The sequence below is a fragment of the Paroedura picta genome, chromosome 16, assembly GCF_049243985.1.
Source record: "Paroedura picta isolate Pp20150507F chromosome 16, Ppicta_v3.0, whole genome shotgun sequence".
NCBI classification, from domain to species: Eukaryota; Metazoa; Chordata; class Lepidosauria; order Squamata; family Gekkonidae; genus Paroedura; species Paroedura picta.
Genome location: NC_135384.1, coordinates 15,365,317 through 15,380,101, shown reverse-complemented (window position 1 = coordinate 15,380,101; position 14,785 = coordinate 15,365,317). Strand labels below are relative to the sequence as shown.

At 49.3% G+C, this 14,785-nt stretch overlaps 1 protein-coding gene across 1 annotated transcript; it reads left to right on the top strand.

Annotated features, from left to right (window-relative positions):
* The first annotated feature begins 6,319 nt into the window (after positions 1 to 6,319).
* LOC143825473 (olfactory receptor 10A7-like) lies at positions 6,320 to 14,215 on the top strand. The gene is made up of 3 exons (XM_077313503.1): positions 6,320 to 6,340; positions 7,096 to 8,012; positions 14,131 to 14,215. The coding sequence occupies exons 1-3, from the start codon at positions 6,320 to 6,322 to the stop codon at positions 14,213 to 14,215; spliced, it is 1,023 nt and encodes a 340-aa protein (XP_077169618.1).
* The last annotated feature ends 570 nt before the right edge of the window (positions 14,216 to 14,785 follow it).

The following is a 14,785-nucleotide window of genomic DNA, read 5'->3' as shown; positions in this document are numbered from 1 at the left end:
TCTAGAGGACCTGCGGCGGGCCATGGCGGACTTGGCCAGGCGCTTGCAGGCAGCTGAAGCCCGTGAGCAAGCTCGGGCCGGGCCCGGAGGGACTGGTAATACAACGGCGGAGGGGATCGCGTCGAGTGAGGACGCCTCCAGCGACGAGGACGAGCCCGGCACTGGTGAGCGGGCCCCGGACCCCGACCCGGAGCAGTTTTCAGTCCCGAGTAGGCGAGACGGCCAGCGGAGAGGCGAGACAGCAGAGGATCTCGGGGGAGCGGGTGAGCCGACGGGGCGGCGAGAGCCGGACCAACGCAGGAGCGACGTGCAAGGCAGGGAGCGGCACGGCGTCGTTGGGCAAGTTGGTAGCCGGTGGAGCGGAGCAGGACGAGACGGCGGACGCCGAGAATCCCGGATCCGGAGGGGGTCGGACTACTCTCCAAAACGTTCCCCCCCAGAGCTTAAGGCGCGTTTCGACGGGACGCCGGACGACCTCCCGCAGTTCCTCCTCCACGCGCTGACGCATGCCCGGAGGTATGGAGACCGGTATGAGGACTCCGAGGACTTGGTCTGGGGGGTGGCCTCGTGTCTCCAGGGCAAGGCGGGTCAGTGGTACCTGGGGTTGGCCGAGCGCGGCGACCCGGCAACTCGGGACCTGCAGGACTTCGTGGTCGCGCTCCGCCGACGATTCCAGGACCCCCAGGCTGAGGACAAGGCAAAGAGTCGGATCAAGGGACTTCGACAGGGTACTAGGGGGGTTATGGACTATATAGACATTTTCCGGAGGGAAGCAGGCAAGGTGTTCTCCTGGAACGAGGAGACCCAAATCGAGTACTTCCGGGAGGGCCTTAACCCGAAGCTCAGGGAATGGGCCGTGATCAAGGGGACGGAAGAAGATCTGTCTACACTGGAGGGGTGGTGTTTTGTGGTCGCCAAGCTGGAAGCCAGCCTGGGTTGGGCCGCCGCACCCCCCCGGGAGGCCAAAGGGGGGTCAGCCGAGGCGCCGAGACCGGGCCCCGACAACTCTCGCCCCAAACGACCCCCGAACCCCGAGCGGGAAAGGAGACGCCGGGAAGGACTGTGCTTGAAATGCGGGGGGTCAGGACATTTCGCAGCAGCGTGCCAACGGCAAGGGGGGGAGGACCGCGGGCTTTCCCAGGGGGGAGGTGCGACACGCCCCCAGCAGGCACGCCGGGCGGAGGACCTCCGCAACGAACCGGGAAGCGCCCAGGCAACGGGAAACGGCCAGGACCTGCTGTAGACGGCGCCGGGCAGCAGGTCCCGCGGTGCGAGGGAAAACCCCTACAGCATGAGGCGTGACCTCCGAACGTGGTAATTTTAGAGCTCCGGAACCCGGAGAACGGACTAAGTTGGGTGGGGGAGGCTCTTTTGGACTCTGGATGCGACCACAGCATGGTCCACCCCCAGATAGCCCGGGCTTTGGGGCTACCGAAGCGCATTCGGAAGGTTCCCCTGGTTTTCGTCCAGATGGACGGCAGCCCGATTCAGGGGGGACCTTTCGGGGAGGAGGTGGGTCCTATCGCCATCCACATAGGGGACCACCAAGAGCTGCGGTGGCTGATCCAGGTCCCCGTAGCGGGATATCGGGCGGTGTTGGGCCTGGATTGGCTGAAGGAACACAACCCCGTGGTGGACTGGCGGGCGGGGACCCTGAAGTTCGACTTGACGGTGGGTGCACGGCATCGGGTCCCCCACGAGGATTCCAGCCACAAGAGGACGGCGGCGCGTTCCAGGGGAGCGGCGGCGGTGCAGCAGGAGAAACCAGAGCCCGAGGTCCCGCCAGAGTACCGAGACCTCGCAGCCGTCTTCAGCGAGCGGGAAGCGGACGAGCTACCCCCACACCACCGCACGGACTGCGCTATCAACATCCCAGAGGGGGCGGTACTACCCAAAGGGCGCATCTACAAAATGAGTGAGGGTGAGCTCAAGGACCTCCGGGAGTTTTTGGAAAAAAATCTGGCCCGAGGTTTCATCCGGCCCGCTTCCAGCCCCATGGGAGCTCCAGTCTTGTTCGTCCGGAAAAAGGATGGGTCCCGACGGCTGTGCCAGGACTACCGGGGCCTCAACGCCATCGCAGCGGGGAACGCTTACCCCCTCCCGCTGATCCCGGATTTGCTGGCCCGGCTGGGCAAAGGGACTCTGTTCACTAAGCTGGACCTAAGGGAGGCGTACTACCGGGTACGCATCCGGGAGGGGGATGAGTGGAAAACAGCGTTTAACTGTCAATTGGGACAATTCGAATTTAAAGTGATGCCGTTCGGTTTAAGCGGGGCACCTGGGGTTTTCATGAGTCTAATTAATGAGGTGTTGCAGGACCTTCTGTTTCAGGGGGTGGTTGTTTATTTGGATGACGTCCTGATCTACAGCCAAGATCCCCAAGAGCACGTGACCCTGGTGAGGGAGGTGTTAAAGCGCCTGCTGGCAAACCACCTATACGTGAAGCTGGCTAAGTGCGAATTCCACCGTCCCTCCCTGGACTATTTGGGCTACCGCATCTCAGCCCAGGGCATAGCTATGGACCCCGAGAAGGTGCAGGCGGTGCTGGCCTGGGAAAGGCCCCGCACCCGGAAACAGCTACAAAGCTTCCTGGGGTTTGCTAACTTTTTTAGAGGCTTCATCCCCAGATACTCCTCCGTAGTGGCTCCCCTCACGGACTTGCTAGGTACCAAGGGGAGAGGTCCTCGCGCCACGCGGCCCAGCGCAGCGCTCGGCTGGAATGAGAAATCGGAGGCAGCGTTCCTGGCCCTCAAGCAAGCTTTCGCGTCTGAGCCCACGCTACTGCACGTCGACCCAACCCAGCCGATGGTGGTACAAGTCGACGCCAGCGACGCAGCAGCCGGGGCGGTTCTCCTGCAGCGAGACAAGGCGGGACAGCTGAGGCCGGCGGCCTACCTCTCACGAAAATTCGCCGAAACGGAGCGGAACTGGTCTACCTGGGAGAAGGAGGCGTTTGCGATTAAGTTCGCCCTCACCGAATGGCGGCATTGGCTGGAGGAAACAGAGGAGCCGTTCGAGGTCTGGACAGATCACAAGAATCTGGAGGCGCTCCGGCAACCGCGATCCCTGAACGCCAAGCAGATGAGGTGGGCGGAGTTCTTTTCGCGGTACAATTTCAAGCTTGGTCACATCCCCGGCAAAGAGAATTTCCTCGCGGACGCCCTCTCCCGTCTGCCGCATTATGGGGAGGGGTACGCTCCCTGCACCAGGTCTGTGTTTGGTGAGGAGCAGCTGGGGCGGGGGGTCGTCACTAGGCGTCGGGCCAGGGAGGAATGGGAGCCCGACCCGGCGACCACCCCGCTCCGAGACCGCCTAGTGGCAGCCTACGGGACAGACGAGGAGCTGGCGGAGCTCCGGGACTCTTTGATTTTGGACTCCGGTCTCTGGCGGAGGGGGGAGGCTGTCTACGTCCCGGAAGGGCTACGACGGGAAGCCCTCAGCCTCTGCCACGATGCTAAGACCGCCGGGCACTTCGGTTTCGTAAAATCCTGGAAGTTGGCCCGGCGGCGGTTTTGGTGGCCCAGTCTGCGGCGGGACACAAAAGCTTACGTCAGTGGTTGTCCTGTCTGCCTGACCTGCAAGCCGGGGGTTGGCAAGCCGAAAGGTCTGCTGCACCCGCTCGAGGTCCCGACCCGGCCGTGGTCAGTGATCTCCATGGACTTTATAACAGACTTGCCTCCCAGCAAGGGGAAAACGGTGATCTGGGTGGTGGTAGATCTATTTTCCAAACAGGCCCATTTCATTCCTTGCGCCAGTGTCCCCAGTGCTTCACAGTTGGCTCGGATGTTCCTGGATCACGTGTTCCGACTGCACGGGCTGCCGGACAAGGTGATTTCCGATCGGGGCTCACAATTCGTGTCCCGGTTTTGGCAAGCTTTCCTGCGCCTGTTAGACATCGAGCAACGGCTGAGCTCCGCTTACCACCCCCAGACGGACGGGCAGACCGAGCGGGTTAATCAAGTACTGGAGCAGTACTTGCGGTGTTTCGGTTCCTATCATCAAGACACCTGGGTGCCCCTGCTCCCCCTGGCCGAGTTCGCGTACAACAACGCAGACCACAGCAGCACGGAGATGTCGCCTTTTGCCGTCGTCTACGGGACAGACCTGAGACACTTCCCGGAGCTTGGAGAGGTCCCCGCCCGGGAATCGGCCGACCTTCGCGAGTGGGGGAAGCGTGCCGGGAGCTGCTGGAAGTCGCTGCAGGAGCAGCTCCACAAAGTCAAGGCAGCGCAGAAAGAGGACGCCGACCGGAAGAGACGACCAGCTGAGGAGATCCGACCGGGGGATCGAGTTTACCTTTCCACCCGGAACCTACGGTTGAATTTGCCCAGCAAGAAGCTAGGCCCTCGGTTTTTGGGGCCTTTCGAGGTCTTGGCCCCGATCAACGAAGTTTCGGTCAAGCTCAAGCTCCCCAAGAACCTCCGGCACATCCATCCCGTCTTTCACGTGAGCCTTCTAAAAAAAACTCCGGACGGTGACGTTTGGCACCCCGTGTTTTCCCCGCCAGCGCCCGAGGTCCTGCCGGGGGGGGAGCACCACGAGGTGGCGGATATCCTGGACTCTAGACTCCACAGGGGGAAGTTGCAGTACCTCGTGGAATGGAAGGACTTCGCTTTGGGGGACCGGGAATGGGTCTGGGCAGCGGACGTCCTTGCGCCCCGACTCACTGAACGTTTCCACAAGTGGTATCCTGGCCGTCCCGGGGGGTTGGAGAATGGACCTTTGGGGGGGCAGAATGTCGTGGTTCGGTCCTTGGTGGCTTGGGAACCGGACCGAACCCCGCCATCAGAGGCGCCCGCGATCACGGAGGTAGGGCATGGTGATCACAGGCAAGCCGGCAGCTGGGCGCCCCACCCGATCGTTGAGGTGGCAATGGCCGCTAAAGAACCTCAATGTCCCCCTCCACCTTTTGACAAGGGCCCGGAGATGGCCCTTTGTTCCAGGAAAATGGGCCATCAGGAACCCCGGAAAACCTCGCATATGTGCATGAGTCATGATTGTATCAGCATGTTCCCTCCGCAAGTACTGGGTGGGGCAATACAGCCTAAGGAGGTGGGTTTTGTATAAAAGGGAGCTTCCACCTGGAGTTCGGTGGAAGCTCTTACTCCATACCAGCGGACTCCACGTTGCTGAAATAAAGTTTGTTCCTGTTGTATCGTTCACCAGGCCTGGCGTGACGTTTTCTTCAAAGGGGCACCCTGTTTTTTTCAGTTAGCAAGCGGGTCTCCGACACACGGCCATTGGAGGGCTGTTCCCTGACTCCAAGTGTTATCGGGAGAAAAACAAAAACGGTATCACATGTGTCGTTATGTCGTTTTTTTTGGAAAACCTGCAAATGACAGATAGTAGCTCTAGGAACCATTTTGAGATTTCCTTTACAAGTGATATAATGATATGTTGCTGCCCATATCCTTGACCTTAAGACTTTCACTAGTTGTCAAACACAACCTGTTTGTTTTAACTCTTGAGCTAGCTGGTGTACGTACTCAACCTCACACAATCCTCCTCTTTAATATAGCACCTGTCCTACATAGCTTTTTTCTATACATGCCTAGTTATTCCTAGCATAGATCGGTTCAGGGTGAATGGGGACCCCTCCTGACTCATCCCCCAGTATTAAAGTTGGTTGAATCCAATCCATGAAACTATAATTTGCCATGACTGTTATTCAAGGACAGAAAACTGAGTGGGCTGATCGATGGAAAAATCTGCCTATAATCCCAAGGCTAAGCAATACATCTCTGATTTATTTTACAAGACAAAAGGACCAAAGCTGAATCTGCATTTATATATTTCTGTTAATGTCTACATCTATGTATGTGATTGATTTCAGAAGCAGAGAGGCCAGTCACCTTCTCATCTCATTAGGCTAGAAGAGCATCCAGGGTCCAGAGGTGAAAGAAATGTAGCATGAGGTTGCACTAATGGGTGGCCCCATTAGAAATGGCCACCATCAGATGAGACATGAAGAATATAGACCAAATGAGTTTAAGAAAAACAACTGAATCTCAATGATATCAAGAGTACACTCTGGGAATGAACAAAATGGACCCAGTCCTTTTTTTTTAGCCACCTGAAACACTGAGTTGATTCAACCCATTTTGATCTAAAACACCATGGCAAGCATGAACTATACACTTGTGACCTGCTCTTTAATAGAGCTTCATTAACAGCTGCATATTACAGGATATTCTTAGATTAACTTCTTTTCTTGTCTCATCAGAGCCCACAGGGAAACCACCCCCCCACAGAGTCAGTACATAATGAATGAAATGTTGTTTAGAAACACAGAGGCACTCACTCCAAACAGTGGACACCAATGCTTGTCCTCAACTCAGAGGTAAGCCTTTATTTAAGATTCATTTTGAAACGTAAGTTGAACTTTCCAAAGGTTGTTGCTTCATGGGGAGAGAAGTTGCGTGGAATTGTATGTATGTATTGTATGTATATACTGTGATCAAAAGGAAATAGATCACCAAGGGATTCCACAAGTATTGCACCAGTTGGGGAAGAGAACAAAGGGCATGACTACAAACTGATGGAAAGAGTTGCTATCAAAGGTACGAGCCCTCACAGAGCTTTCTAATTTCCATAGGGCATGTAAAATGGTACTCTTTGACTAGGCATTTAATTGAGGCCAGAGATCACCAATAAAATCCAATGGTTCCCCAACTGAAACCACATCATCCTCCACTCTGTGCCTGGCCAGTAACTGGACATCTTAACTGCCAGGTTGTAGGGACATTGGAGTTAGATTGTATTGGTTTTATTGTATCTTAATCTTAATTTTGTCTGGGTTTTTTATTGATTGATGTAAGCCACCCTGGGACCTTCTCAAGGGAGGGATGGGTAAGATGGAGGTAACAATGGAGGGATGGGTGAGATGGCTATAGGTTAAATTAATACATTTTGGGTGACTCCTGGTCAGGGTTTTGTCCTTTCGTGCCCAGTTAGGTCCCACGATCCCCAGCATAGCCTCCATGCAAGGGCAATGGGACCCCTCCTCATTTATTACCAATGGGAAAGATGGTTGGATTCATTAAACGGTTGCACAAATGACTTGCTTAGTTTCCCTCTTCTGTTCTTGTTTCCCAGATGAATTCTATCAGAGAGTTTAAACTGATAAACCATACCCTACGACCTGACTTCATTTTCATCAGATTCTCCAATAATTCTGGAATACAAATAGTACTCTGCATGGGATTCTTCACTATGTATAGCCTCACTCTTTTGGGAAATGGCCTCATTATCATCCTTACTTTGCTTGATTCAGCCCTTCATACTCCCATGTATTTTTTCCTGAGGAACCTGTCCTTCCTTGAGATTTGCTACACTACAGTAACCCTCCCCAAAATGCTGGCCAACTTTGCATCTGAAGTCAAGAGCATCTCCTTTGCTGGCTGTGCTGCCCAGATGTATTTTCTCCTCTCCCTTGGTACCGTGGAGTGCTATCTGCTGGCCGTCATGGCATATGACCGCTACGCGGCTATCTGTTGCCCATTGCGTTACCCAGTCATCATGAACCAAAAAGCTTGTGCTCAGATGGCAGTCACATCTTGGCTCTGTGGAATGTTGATGCCCCTCGGCAATGTGGTTTGGATCTTTACGCTGCCCTACTGTGGCCCCAACAAAATCAATCACTTCTTCTGTGATATACCACCAGTGCTGAAGTTGGCTTGTGCTGACACCACCAAGAATGAAATGTCAATTCTTGCTTTAAGTGTTCTCATCACGTTATCGCCATTCCTACTCGTCTTGGTTTCCTACATTCGCATAATCTTCACAGTACTTAAAATTCCATCGGCAGAAGGTAAACGCAAAGCTTCCTCCACCTGCTCATCCCATCTCATTGTGGTCACCTTATTCTATTGCTCGGCCAGTGCCATGTACTTGCATCCCAAATCCCGCCACGCTGAGAATATAGATCGGCTGGTTGCTCTCTTTTATTCCATAATTACTCCCATGTTGAATCCCATGATTTATAGTCTGAGGAACAAAGAATTCAAAGATGCCCTGGGGAGGCTGAAGGGGAAGAAAAGATTCATATTTGAACTAGGCAAATACATCTGTGAGAGAAGAAAAAATTAAGGACAAAAGTAATATTCTCTCTATAGGCTTCTCAGAATAAAAGATGGCACTGTTATATATGGCTATAATATATGGCTATATAATTTCCCCTTCTGTTTAGGTGGTTGAAGCTTTTTAATGGTCACAGGGTTTAGAGACTGAAGTCATGGTTAGCCATTCTTAACATAGGCGCAGATACAGTGGCTAGCAATGCTACCCTCTGAAGGATTATGAGAAGGTCTACATTAGACCTTTCTACACATTTGTAACTATGTCTCCTCTGGAGACAGTCAATATCAAGTGAAAAGTTTGTATTGCACAACACACTGACCTGTCAATCTGGAGCATAAGAATTCTAATGTAATCTTATGTGTGTATGTGGGGGGGGGATCTCAATGGATCTTTTGACATTGCTGTTCATTAAGAATGCAGAATGCAAGCATAAGACTTTATGATCCTTCTGGATTGATTGAGATGTGAGTAGAAAAGTCTTCCAAGAAGCTTCTACTGGGAATGAAGAAGACTACTGGGAAGTCTTCCAATGCCTCTCTTGCTGTAACCCAGCACATGCAATCCGCAGGCTACCAATGTAGACTTCCCTGTGGACTAACCTGTGAAGATAATGCAAACTATGAATCCAAATATCTGACTTACTAGTTCTAGGTGTCCCAAGGGGCCACCTGGATATGGAACACCTGATGCATGTAGCAAGATGCTTTTGGAAGGTGAGAGATGTCATCTTACCTGATACCACATGGCACTGGTAAACTTGGTTGCCTCACCCTGACTGACTAGTGCTGACTCTTCAGCCTTCCTAACAGTGGAAACTATTATTGATGAATAGATGTACACAAGTCCAAATCTATGTTGGCATCCTAGCTTATATGATTTCTATGATTAATGAGAAAGAAAACATTAATGGGTTGGTTCTCTGTTAGTCTCCATTCTTTTCTTTAATGCTTGGGGCCCCATCCCTGCTCACTTCAGTCACAGTATTTAACAATCATTTGATTATTGAACAAGATGTTCCGTCTCCTGCTAAAAGTCATACCTGGACTTGAGTAAGTAACAGCACGAGACAAAGAAGTAGCTAATGGTGAGAATATAGGGATGCCGTGTAGAGAGGGAAATGAAGTAATGTGGGCAAGATAAGGGAAGGCAAAGTGGGTTGCAAGTCCTGTGCAACTGAGCCATAGTTTTCCTGGGTAGAAGGTTGTGAGAGAGGGAAGGATGGCAAATTAAAAATGGAGTGGGGGGGTAGGTTTGCTGATGGATGGGGAGGAGAGAATAAGGCAGAAAAAAGGGAAAGACTACATGGGCTTTTAAGAAAGCAAAATAGGAAATAGCGGGGGAGAGGGAAATGAGATACATCTCACAAGTCCTAATTTGTTCTTGATTCTTTATTAAAAAGAGATATAAGATGGGTAGCAAAGTGTGACCGCCTGCCCTACCTATATCCCTGTTCCTGTGTGACAAAGGTTGTGATAGGTGGTAGAGTATATAAAGTAGGAGATCACAAACAATGGACTATGGAGGCCTCACAATTGTTGGACCTCCCACCAATGCACAGTGACTTTGAGATTGGGGCAGGTTCTGTGTGCAGGACATGGAGGGTACCATTAGTCTCCTGTTTTATTCTTCTCCTACAGACAAACACAATAATCTCTATGGAATATGTACCAAGGATCAGCAGCTTTTCAAAGGCTAATCTATGTCAACATCTGGAACAAGAGCTAAACAGTCTCTGTGTAACTGAAAATGTACAACATACTGGCATTTGATATGTTGTTTAGGAACCCATAACGTTTCTGAGGCCAAGAGACTGTTTTTTACACATCATTTATTGGGAAGTAGCACACTTGAAAGTCTCACACAATAGACAGTGCCTTCTGTGATTTTTTTACTGTGATGGCATAAATCTGAACATAGTGTGTGTTTAGATTCCTGGCACCTTTTCAACGTTTGTCCTTAACAGAATTACTCCCATCTAAGCCCATTGACTTTAGAATTCTGCTGTTACTCTCATGAAAAACCTTTGGCTGCCATTCCCCCAAAATGTAGTGCACCTTAATGTAAAGATTTCATTCTCTTTTCTAAAGAGCCAAATTTGATTTCACACTGAGCCCCATTGGCTCTAAAGCCATACATAGCAGACCCGTTCCTGCCTTAGAAAATCCACTAATCTCTACCTGATATGGCTACTGGGTAGGACCAATTTTTGCTTCCAGTAGTAACAATAGTGACACAATCCAGTGGATAAAGAAGAAGAAGAAGAAGAAGAATGGGTGGGAGTTAATTAATTTTTAATTTTTTTTTAAATTGTTAAACACTTAGAAGAAGAAGGTTGGTTCTTATATGCTGCTTTGCTCTACCCGAAGGAGTCTCAAAGCAGTTTACAGTCACCTTCCCTTTCCTCTCCCCACAACAGACACCCTGTGAGGTGGGTGAGGCTGAGAGAGCCCTGATATCACTGCTTGATTAGAATAGTTTTATCAGTGCCGTGGTGAGCCCAAGGTCATTCAGCTGGCTGCATGTGGTGGAGTGCAGAATCAAACCTGGCGTGCCAGGCTCCTAACCACTACACTGAACTGGCTCTCCTGAAGTGGGTGATATGACCATATATTTGGTGATATGACCATATATAAATCATGTCGATAGCCCAATGGACAATGATGGGCCTGGTGCGGGTGTGAAGAGGGGGGCTATGCTTCCCAACCATATTCTGCATGATTGCGCCCCCTCTGGGGTTTAATGCACCTGGCTCTGAAATTGGTCTCTGTTGGTGGAGCATGCGGAGCAATGCATAAGACTGCTAAGTTGGGGGAAATAAGTATAATTGACTGTAATGGCATTGAATGTAATGGCATTCAGTTATGCGCACAGATAGGATCATGCACAATCCTGTGTGAATTCACTTGAGAGTAAATTCTATGACATATTCCTAACTAAACATGGATAGTAGGACCATGACACTGGATCATATCTATATCCTTTCCTTGAACTATCAAGCTAGTCAACTTTTAAACTGGTCTTCTAATTGTTTGTTTAATATATGTTTAATTTGTAGCAATTCCTAATGCTATCTATCCCCCTCAAGAAAATTTTGCTCTTCCTCATGTGGTCTACAGATTGTTTGGCTGTTCTCGACATGCCCAGTAACTTTTTCTAGTGGCCCCTGCACTTTGCCAGATGACGTTTGGTCCCTGGCAAGATTTTTTTAGATTATGTAGAGCCCTTAGAAGAAAGAGTTGAGTTTTAAAGCCCACCATACTCTACTTAAGGAATCTCAAAACTGCTATGATGGATATTTCTCTACACCCTACTGTAAAATTTTCCCTCCAAGAATGAAGCACCCTGTCACAGTTAAATCTCTTTGGTTTTGTTCAGTCCTGGGATCATCTGGGCAGAGTAGACAGACATATCTTTATTACGGTCATACACCAGCAAAGTCAACTGGGCAGAGCAGAACCATCTTTTTACTTAAACCCCTTAGTCACAATGGCACTAAGGCATTTATACTAACAAATTAATTTTACCTGTACTTTATCTTCTAGAAGTCCCTTGACCTCCCTTTCTGAGTTAACTCGGAGCTCTTTCAAAACACTTGTATCTTGGGATAAGGAAGGACGTGCAGTAATGGGTTTAAACTACAAGTACAACGATATAGGCTAGATATCAGGATATAGACTAGATATCAGGAAAAAAATTTCACAGTCAAAGTAGTTCAGCAGTGGAATAGGCTGCCTAAGGAGGTGGTGAGCTCCCCCTCACTGGCAGTCTTCAAGCAAAGATTGGATACACACTTTTCTTGGATGCTTTAGGAAGCTTTGGGCTAATCCTGTGTTGAGCAGGGGGTTGGACTAGATGGCCTGTGTGGCCCCTTCCAACTCTATGATTCTGTGATTCTAAGTACTCCCCGATTTCCTCTTACAAGTAGACCAAGTTTCACCTTCTCTTTCTTAGAAGGTTTCACCTCACACTTTGGCTTAATTTGGGAGCAAACACCTGTCTACCTAATTCTCTCTATCAAATCACTGCCTTAGGTGACTGGACACTGTGTGGATTAGCTCTATCAATTGAAAACCCATTTTTTTCCCTTGTATGTGTGTATTTTCCAACAATCTGGAGTGTTAGCTGTTGGGTCTAAATGGATATGCTTTTATTGGGTGATGTTTTCAACTCCATGACATTAAAAAGCTTCAGTTGTTGCGAACTGTTTGTTAAAGGGACATGACAGTTCCCCCTCCAGGCCAGCTTCCAACTCTGCACTATACAAAAGGACACTGAAGTACTGTACCTGGAGTACTGTGTGCAGTTCTGGAGGCCTCACTTCAAGAAGGACGTAGATAAAATTGAAAGGGTACAGAGGAGAGCAATGAAAATGATCTGGGGCCAAGGGACCAAGCCCTATGAAGGTAGGTTGAGGGACTTGGAAATGTTCAGCCTGGAGAAAAGGAGGTTGAGAGGGGACATGATAGCTCTCTTTAAGTATTTGAAAGGTTGTCACTTGGAGGAGGGCAGGATGCTGTTTCTGTTGGCTGCAGAGGAGAGGACACGCAGTAATGGGTTTAAACTTCAAGCACAACGATATAGGCTAGATATCAGGAAAAAAATGTTCACAGTCAGAGTAGTTCAGCAGTGGAATAGGCTGCCTAAGGAGGTGGTGAACTCCCCCTCACTGGCAGTCTTCAAGCAAAGGCTGGATACACACTTTTCTTGGATGCTTTAGGATGCTTAGGGCTGATCCTGCGTTGAGCAGGTGGTTGGACTAGATGGCCTGTATGGCCCCTTCCAACTCTATGATTCTATGATTCTATGATTCTATGAAACTGAGGTTTAGTTAGGCATATCCAGAGTCAATCTGGCATTTTCTATATGTACAATGTGCAAACTTTGATTAGGCCCTGGATATTTACATGATACCTTTTCTGCAACTTAGCTTTAGTAGGTGTCCAGGACTGGAGAAAGACTGAGATAAAAATGCAAGAATATTAGTAAGAGAAGACTTCAAGAAATTAAAAAAATTATCAGTCTGCCTTTGATTTAAAAAAATGCATTTGGAACATTAGAGATTCATATGTATTAAGCAAGCATAGTTAACTGTATAGAAATTAATAGAATAATGCTGGTTTACACTGCTAAGGACATGGTTCTGAAAGTTTACTTTCACACACTGGAAATCCCATGAGGTCTCATTAAGTGTTATAATCAAAGAGCCATTTTCCTTAGTTTCATTAAAACCCCACTGAGAAAGACCTTAGGGCCCACTATGTGTCTAGTTACCTCAAGTAATGGGCTAAATCCTGACAGAGTGTAAATTCAGGGGAAATTATACCAATAGCTGCTGATATGTTTTTAATAAGCCCCTGCGAGAGGAGCTGAGATTCAGCATAGGCCATTTGCAAAGACTTTCATTTTAAATAGAGCCCAAAGAGACATATTAAAATTACCTGCTTGATGAGGTGGATGCGGTTCTGAATGAATCAGTGATTGCCAATTACCAACATTCAAAAGGATATTTTCCAGCAATTATTTTTCTCTTATACTGTGCAGGTGGGGTTCTTTCCTAATTCTTGACTGCCCCATCAAGTCCTCCACAAATTCTTTCTGCAACTTATTGACTTAAAATTAGAATACTTCCTGTAAAATTCTGAAATGAAGGCTTAAGGGATCACAACAGGAGAATTGTAACCTGCCACGAGCCAGTTCTGGAAGTGGTAGGAAATAGAAACATCAATATTAATCAATATTGATATTAATATTAATATTAATATTGATAACAACAAGAACAACAACAATAATAATAAAAAGCAGGACTAGAATTAGCTTATGCTCAGGAAAGCATTCTTTAGCAGTCTTTTCAGATGCATTTATCTATTATCTGACCATATCTATACCTCTGTATTTTCAACAATAGCTTTAATTGATGGATTTCTATATGTCAGGCTACTATTCTATACATCAGGGTTGTCAACAATATGCAGATGACACCCTCATGGACAGCTGCCCGACTCCCCCCCCCCCGGAACCATTCGCCAGATGTTTGAAAGCAGTGACTGAATGGCTTGAGCGGAGCTGCCTGAAACTCAACCCCTCCAAGAAAGAGGTCCTGTGGCTAGGAGGTAGGGGGGTGGATCAGGAAGCATGACTACCATTCCTGGCAGTGACGCAACTTAAGACTAGGTCAGGAATTTGGGTGTGACTACTGACGCCTCCCTAACTGTGGAGGCCCAGGTCAAGAAGGTAGAAGGTATATTGCATCTTCATACAGCTGGCGGTTTGGGACATGGGATGGAGCCTGTTTGGGGGGAGTTCGGTCTTTACATCAGAATCCCCAGGCTAGGGGCCTCCTTTTGAGGTGGCAGGTCTGCGAGTGGGACCGTCCTGGCTGAGGAGGCATGGGCTTACAGTGCCATGTAGCCTGGGGTGGGAGGTGAGTGCCTCTCCTTGGCACCCCAGAGTTCACAAAGCCATGTGGCCTGTGACAGTGCCAAGGGAAGTGATGCTTCCTCTTGACACCCAGGTGGACACTTCCCTTCAGCAGGAATCCAGCAGCAAGAGGATCTGCATTCCTAGTGGGGGAACCAGGTGGGCCCCAGAGCACCACTGGACTTTTCCTTTGGGTGAGATCCCAGTGGCAAGGAGACCTGTGTTTCCAGAGGGGGAACTGGTAGGGCTCCAGGATGTTGCTGGGGTCTGGGTTTGTGTGGGCAGCTGA